Source organism: Echinops telfairi, unplaced genomic scaffold, assembly GCF_000313985.2.
Source record: "Echinops telfairi isolate 266 unplaced genomic scaffold, ASM31398v2 ScPeMD7_31;HRSCAF=116, whole genome shotgun sequence".
NCBI lineage: Eukaryota > Metazoa > Chordata > Mammalia > Afrosoricida > Tenrecidae > Echinops > Echinops telfairi.
In genome coordinates, this window is record NW_022103928.1 from 43934694 (window position 1) to 43943341 (window position 8648).

General features: G+C 38.6%; 1 protein-coding gene across 1 annotated transcript in view; it reads left to right on the plus strand.

The window, feature by feature from the left end:
• The first annotated feature begins 3674 nt into the window (after positions 1–3674).
• KMT2C (lysine methyltransferase 2C) overlaps positions 3675–8648 on the plus strand; it is a 270207-nt gene continuing 265233 nt past the window's right edge. The window contains exon 1 of the mRNA XM_045289870.1: positions 3675–3747. Coding sequence (XP_045145805.1) covers positions 3702–3747 — 46 coding nt within the window. The 5' untranslated portion in view covers positions 3675–3701. The remainder of the gene's footprint in view (positions 3748–8648) is intronic.

The window sequence follows — 8648 nt, forward strand, 5'->3', positions numbered from 1 at the left end:
AAAATGGAAAAACCTATAAATACTCTGTTTTTTGGCCTTTACGAGTGTGTTCCAGTCCACTCTGATGGGATGCCACACTCTTGTCTCCCAAGTCTATTTTTGGTATTTCCTGGGGGTTTCATCAGTCTGCTCCTCCTGCTGCTCTGCTATATGCCCTCAGTGCCTCACCGCAGCGTGATGGGGCCAGACTGTGCGCTATTCCCACAATGTGTCTCCACTACTATCCCCCGCAATGTCATGGTTTAATGTGGGATGCCATGTCCCGTGATGGGGTCAGCTCTACTCCCTCCTCGTGCTTTGTCTGCTCTGAGCAGGGACATCATCCATGGGTCTTGGTGGTCCAGGATGTCCTCTCCTCCCTCTCCATCCCTTTGAGTTTCTCCCTTGTGCTGTAATCTGACACAGCCCCTCTCCCCAACCTGTAGCCCCAGTGCTCTCCTCTGAAGTACATTCTTCTGGGGTGGATGTAGGGGAAGGGGATGTCCACATATTTGGGATTGGGGCCTGCCCACAGACCTCTTTGTTAGTTCCGCTATTTCTTTCCTTTTGCTTGCTTTGAATTTACTTGCTTTTTTATTTTCTAGTTTCTTAAAGTGGAAAGTTAGAACTTGGAGCCCATTCCTGTAAGTATTTAATGCTGTAGTTTCCCTTACCTGGCAAGCACTACATCCCATATCTTTTCATATATTGTGCTCTAAATTTTTGTTCATTACAAATAATTTCTTATGTGCCTTGATCTTAGATCCAAGTATGATTTAGAAGTGAGCTATTTTCCAGTTCTTTGCACATTTTCCTGTTACCTTTTCCTATCGCCTGTCTTATAGTTTAACTACACGATGATTTGGAGATACACTTTATGATTTCACTTCTTTAATATTAAGATTAAATTCTGACCCATGATATGTTCTATGCTCATTAATATTTTATGTGAACTTGATATGAATGTGTATCCTGCCATTGTTGGATGCTATGTTTTATAAATCTTAATTAGGACCTTAATTCTAGTTTCTTAAAGTGGAAAGTTGGTTGAAAGTACTGTAGTTTTTCTACGTTTTTGATGATTTTCTTTCTAATAGTTTTTTGTCTTCTTACTGAGAAATGTGTTAAGGTATTCCAGTATGACTGTGAAGTACCTATTTCTCCTTCAGTTTTGTCATTGTTATTTTGATTTTCTGTTTATTTAGATTGCTGTGCATTTTTATCTACTTGTAGGGTTAGTGTGAATTAGAATTGATTTGATATCAGTGCATTTTTTAATGCCCCTTCTTTACTTCACTTCTGCTTTATTGTGTTTAATGTTGTTGGATCATTTGAAAATATATTCTGACAATACTTACCTCCTAATTGGTGTATTTAAATGATTTATGCTTGAGGTATTTATTGATATTTTTGAATATAGGTCTATTATTTATGGTATTTTCCCCAGTTCGTTTTTAAATTTAATTTTTATAATTTTGTTTCTAAAATTCTACTTCTTTTTCTTTCTAACTTTTATTTTGTTGAGTATATAGAGATCAAAACATATACTAATCCAACAGTTCCTGCATGTACATAAAGTATTGATTACATTCTTTGAGTTGTGCAATCATTTTCATCTTTCTTTTCATTAACATAAACTCACTGCCCCTTGAGTTGTTACCTTGTTTCTATGTAGATGTTAAAAGAGCATCATACTTAAAATTGATCTTTTATACTTTGTTGTTGTTAGGTGCTGTTGAGTTGGTTTCTACTTGTAGCAATCCTATATTCACCAGAACGAGACACTGCCTGGTTCAGTGGCATCCTTGCAATTGTTGTATTTGAGCCCTTCATTGCAGCCACTGTTAAGGTAGACCTTTTTTGCTAGTTAAGCTGAACTGACCATTGTGGTGTATTAGGTTATAAATTGGGCTGTTAACCGTAAGGTCAGCAGTTTGAAACTTCCAGACGAGGCTTTCTGCTCCTGTAAAGATTTATAGCTCCAGAAACCCACAGGAGCAGTTCTGTTCTGCCCTATAGGATCATAGTGAGTTGGGATTCACTTGACGCCCAGTGATTAGTTTTGGGGTGTTAGCTTTAAGATGACCTCAGGGAATATTTTTGGTTTGAGGTTTGAAGATTGTCTCAACAATAGTTTCAGGGGTTCATTCTGCTTCCATGGTTCCAGCAAGTCTTGAGTTCATGAAAATTTGATATTCTGTTAGATATTTTCCCCCTTTTTGATCAAGAGTTTTGTATAGAATCTTTGATCAAAATGTTTAATAATGGTATATGAACACCATCAAATTCTTTTGGTTTCATGATAGAGAAGGCAATTGTTTATGGAGGTAATTAGCCACACATCCCAGAGGTTTGCACTAGAGTACCACTAACTTTAAAGTTGGAACCCTACCCAGTCAAGGGCTGGTGATTTACTTTTTTAAAGATTATAGTCAAGAAAATCCTATAAAACATCTCTGTATTGTACTAGACAAATGGGGATCTCCATGAGTTGGAATGGACTCAATGGCAATGGACTTAATCTTTATTAAAGCTTTCTTTTGTTTAATGCTGCCATGTGATATCCTTATTCGGTCCTTATCTTTTATTGTCTGTGCCTTTGTGTTTAATATCTTTCTTATGTATATTTTAAATTCTTTTGACTCTTTTCTTTTAATGCCTCATTTGGGAGAAGCCAAAAAAATGTTTGTGTAATCTCACCTCAACCATAAATTTGATTGTTATTTTACTTACCTGAAGAGTTTCTAAATTAAGTTATATTTCATTTTTAAAGTACCACTGATTGTATCATACTTATTTTTTAGAATTTCATTTGATTTCAGTGCAGGGATGTACACCACAGTCACCTATGTGAGTTTTATAAAATATATATCTTTAAGGAGCCAGAGTGACACAAGTGGTTTTCTTTTAGCTGTTAACCTAAAGTTTAGTGATTCAAACCTAACCAACAGAAGAAATGCTTAGCAATCTGCTTCTTTAAAGATTACAATTAACAAATTATATATGTCTATAGTCCTTTAAAGTTTCATTAGATGTAGTGTATATTTGATGCATTTGACCTCTGAAAAGAGGTTTTAGTAGGTGCGTAGGAACCATTACTATAGTCAGAGGGAGTTTTCTGAAGCTCAGCAAAAACAGGACCTGACCTGAAAATATGGAGTACCTGAAATGAACAGAAGAGTTGTAATGACACAATGGGTCATGGATTGGGTTGCTAACGACAGTTCAGCAGTTCAAAACTACCAGCCGCTCCTTGAGAGAAAAATGAAGCTTTCTGCTTCTTATAGACCAGAAAACCCATAGGGGCAGTTCTACCCTGCCTTATAGGGTAGCCTTGAGTCAGAATTGACTCAATGGTAATGAGAAAATACTATACAAGGGGCTTTCAAAAAGCCTCGTGGAATAGTTCCTTTACTTTCAGTTTCCTCTTTCCACTATTTTAAGCCCCTTTGTACATGAATTATGAAAAAAATATGTTAATCTGTGCCTGGCCACTCATTTAAGTATAAAGAGTGCTGGACTTGAGGGGAAAATTGACTACAAAGTCTGATCTTTAGTATTTGATATGATAAATGTTTGAAAAGTTGTCTAAATCATTTTATTTTGTATTCCTTCAAACCTGTTGTTTATTTTGAATATAGTTGAAAGTCATGAAATTTATATGCTTTTTTCTTTGTAGGCCTCGAAGTAGAGGAAAAACTGCAGTGGAGGATGAAGATAGTATGGATGGACTGGAGACAACAGAAACAGAAAATATTACGGAAACAGGTATCAAATTTAATAAGATATTTAGGGAATATGCATAACAATATACACGATTACCTTTTAGGTTTGTGTACTTAGCTCTAAGCTTTTTCATCTACTTAAATAGTTTCATAACTATTGCAAACTCTAGGGAAAAAGTCCTAGTTTTCACCATCTGTTTTTGCTTACCTTTAAACCTTGATTTAGTAGAAATTATGTAATATCTAGTAGGGATAATAATGTTTTATGATGAGCTCATGAGATTTAGACATATTGATTTGCTTTCTATGAGAAGTTAAAATCTCCATGACCCTTTCTGAATGCCCACATAGTTTCTAGAGAACATTTATAAATTGCCATAGCTTTTAAGATAGACTTTTTTCAGAAAATTCTTTGGTTGTCAAATAAGTTTCCATTGGAAACCTTAAAATATTTTACAGTTGCTACCTCTATCCCAGTTAATTGCCTAATGATATGTTTAGTGCTTTTGTTCTACCTCCTTGTTCGTTGAGGTCTTAAAGGTCTGCAAACAGTCTTCCAAGGCATGGCAGTTGATTTCTTCTTACCTTTATCAACTGAAGGGAGCCTTGGTGGCTTAATGGATTATACGTTGGTCTACTAACTGCAGAGTCTGCAGTTTGAACCCACAGGCTGCTCCATGGGAGAAAGATTTTTTTGCCTTGTGGAATGTAAATCCCATAAAGATTTATAGCCTTGTAAGTCCAAAGGAGCAGTTCTACCCTACCCTATAGAGTAGCTGAGTTGGAATGAACTTGATGGCAATGAGTTTGGGGTTTTTTTGAGCAACAGAGAAAAAGCCAAGAACAGGAGTATAGAATGTATGGCTAATGAATTAGTGCTATCTTCATTTCCAGGAAACCAGAGGAAAGTAGGTGGTATTTTGCTTCCATTGGTGAATACCATGATCCAAGATTCTGTAGGAGAATCCTGATCAAAATGGATGGGAGTGGTGAGGTAGGGTAGGGAAGGAGTAGGGTGGTGGTGGTGGTGGTGGTGGTGGTGGGTGAATAGAATTTCCAATCCTCATCCATTTTAAAATGTTTTCTTTACTCCACACATAAACCCAGTACCTTCTAAAGCAATAATTTCTCATTCCCCCTCTTCCATAAGTCTCTGGTAACCACTGATTGACTTTGGTCTGTAATCATTTGTCACTTATGAATTATTATGTGAGATCCTATTTTGCCCTTTTGTACCTGACTTATTTCACTCAGTATACTGCTTTCATATTTCATTTATGCCATAGCACGTATCAGACTTTTATTTCTCTCTAAAGCTGTGTAATACCCCATTGAATAGGTGTCTTGGTGTATTGGTTGAACCATTGGCTGCTAACCAGAAGTGTGGTAGTTTGAACCCACTAGCCAATCCTTCTGGGCAGTTTTACTCTTCCTTACAGGGTCCATGTGAATTAGACTCAACTCAGTGGCAGTGGGTTTTGGTGTTTGTGTTTATTTTTTTGCCTGTGTTATCTGTTGATGGACATTTAGGACCTTTTGATATTTTGCTTATTACCGTGAACATTGGTGCACACTAACATGTTTGAATTCCTCTGTAAAAAGAAATGGTGTGGATGTCATGCCTGAGATGGGGAGGAGAGTTAGGGAAGCACCATCAACAGCTTCAGCTGCCCAAGACCCTGAGGTTGAGGCGTCAGACATTCTTCCATCTTCCAACCATCCTTCCCAAAGTACTCTGCTTCTCAGCTTGGTTTTTTAATTAATTGCAGGGACCACACAAGATTTTCAGACAAGACTCACTTTCAAACAATACTCAGAGTTTTGGGGTTTATTAAAGAAGCTAATAGGTTACACATACTCAGGGTACAGTTGTTTAAACAGGACAGCCTTTTCTCAGCCCTGCCAAAAGGCAGGCCTCTCTGCGGCCTTTGCCTTCTCAGTTCCTGGATCAATGTCCCTTTCCTTGTTTGTACAATGTTACAAAGCCCTTTTTGGGCTGCTAATGAAAGCCCGAAAGCATATACTCTGCCATAAGCCTCAGTGTGAAGGTAGTCAACTATACCCCTGTGGGTCAGCACACCTCGCTTCCCAATTAAGTATCTGGAGGCACTCTACTCCACAAGTCAAACTCCTACTTGAAGGCACTCAACTTTTACTTGCTCTTTGGTCTGCGAAGTCTACTACTTTGTCTCATGCTCTGACTCTTCATTCTACTGTTGCTGCTCCTCTACCACCAAAATTGTCTACTAGATCAAGGAGGTTTAATGCATAGGAATCTTGGGGCCCAAAGGATGTGTACCACTCTTCTCTCTGGCTGGTAGTGAGATGCCCCCTTTCCTGCTTCCAAGATGACTCCTTATCAATCCAGATGGCAGTCACACTTATAACAGTCACTCACAACTGAATCCTGTCAGTGTCTTCCCCTACCTTCTCTCTCTCTCTCTCTCTCTCTAAATCATTTTATTGGGGGGGGCGTTATATGAAGATCATTGTGATCTGTTCTCCCTTTTGCCTCTCACTTTCCCCTTCCCCTCCTGGTATTGCTGCTCTCAGTATTGGACCCGAGGGGTTTATCTGTCCTGGATTCCCTGTTTCTAGCTCTTTTCTGTACCCGTGTACATGATGCTCTGATCTAGCCGGATTTGTAAGGTAGAATTGGGATCATGATGAGGTGGGGGTGGGGGAAGCATTAAAGAACTATAGCAGTTCTCAACCTTCCTAGTGCCGCAACCCTTTAATACAGTTCCTCATGTTGTGGTGACCTCCCAACCATTAAATTAGTTTCGTTGCTTCTTCATGACTGTAATTTTGCTACTGTTATGAATCAGGTGACCTGTGAAAGGGTTGTTCGACCCCCAAAGGGGTCATGACCCATAGGTTGAGAACCACTGAACTAGAGGAAAGTTGTATGTTTCATTAGTGGTGTACTGCACCCTGACTGGCTCGTCTCTTCTTTGTGACCCTTCTGTAAGGGGATGTCCAGATGGGATTTGAGTCTCTACTCTGCATTCCCCCTCATTCACATTGATAGGATTTTTTGTTCTGGGTCTTTTATGCCTGATACCTGATCCCATCGACACCTCATGATCACACAGGCTGGTGTGCTTCTTCCATGTGGACTTTGTTACTTCTCAGCTAGATGGCCGCTTGTTTGTCTCCCCTACCTTCTCTCTTAACCAGACCTATTGAGAATAAGTCTTTTGGTGAAAGTAACAGAAAGAATTCACTGCAATGCACCCTTCTTCCAAATACTTTGGGAGTATACCTAGGAGTAAAATAACTGAGTCATATAATAATTCTATGCTTAACTTTTTGAAGAACTGCCTATCTATTTTCCAGAACAGTTGTTCTTATTTTTTATACCTACCAATGAATGAGCATCCTAATTATTCCACATCCTTACCCCAACACTTGTTCTTTTAAAAAATAGCCATCCTAATGGGTTTTAGGTTATGTTTACATTTCTCTAGTGACTAATGATGTTGAACATTTTTTTCATGTACTTATTTGGCCAATTGATTTATTTTTAAGCTATCATTCCTCCCCTCTCCCCTTATTTATAGTTCATTTATTTATATTTATAGTTTTCTTTTTTAAAAAGAATTTTTCAGTCATAATCGAGTTGATTCTGACTCAGCAATCCTATAGGACACTGGGACTGCCCTTGTAGGTTTCTGAGACTCTAACTCCTTATAGGCGTAGAAGGCCTCTTCTCTTTCGTCTGAGGTGCACTTGTGGCTTCTGACTACTGACCTTATGTGTTAGCCCAATGTGGCTTCAGACTGCTGACTGGTTGGCAGCCCTATACCATTTAAAAAAATAATATTTAAGCTTGTTTGACTAGTAGCTCTTCTACTCTTCCTTCTAAATACATGATGGGTTTAGAGCTCTTGGTCCCATTCCCTATGATTAATTGTAAAAGTAGATGGAAGCTACTTCTGGACTGAGATAAAACCCTTCAGAGCATTTTTTCATTTTTTTTTAAATAGTTGCTATCAATGTGACAGCTTTGAGAGAGTCTTAGAATGAGGAAACAGGAGCAGAGACCTATTTATACACATTTTATCCTTGATTAGCCCCCCAAAAATAATTTTTCAGAAATTTGAAAAGAATATTTATTGCTACTTAACAAATTATCCCAAAACATAGAAACTCAAACAACGACTTTATGTCATGATTTTGTTTGTCAGGAATTTGGAAAGACCTTGACTGGCTGGGCAGTTCTGTTCTGCTGGCAATGCTACTCATTTCGCAGCTGCTGTGGCCTGGCCTGGAGCACAGGCTGGCAAACTGCAGCACTTGAGCCTTATGCGCACGTTTGTATATGTGGCTCTGAAGTAACTTGAAAAAAAAAAAAGGCTATTATTCAGATAATGGTGATTTCATTTGTTTGCAAAAATAAATTTATGGCTCTTGAATTATTGTTTAAGTTGTTGTGAAGGACAGAATTGACTGTTCTGTCTCAAAAGTTTGCGAACACTTGGTCTAGAGCAGCAGTTCTCAACCTGTGGGTCGCGACCCCTTTGAGTCGCCCGATTCATAACATTAGCAAAATGACAGATGAAGTAGCACCGAAAATAATTTTTTGGTTGGGGAGTTGCCACAGCATGAGGAACTGTATTAAAGAATCGCGCCGTTAGGAAGTTGAGAACCATAGCCCTACAGAATATGTTTCATCAGTCTGGATTTATTATCCCTTAATGTGCGGCCCTTCTGTGAGGGACTGTCCAATTGTCTTACAGGTGTGTTTTGGGTCTCACTTTGTTCACGCTTCTTCACGTCCATTGGATTGCTTGTTTGGGAACTTCTGATACCCATTCCCATCGACACCTCATGATCATACAGGCTGCTGTGCATCTTCTATGTGGGCTTTGTTGCTTCCCTGCTAGATGGCCGCTTGTTAAATTTCAAGCCTTTTAAACTCATACACTATCTTTTAATAGC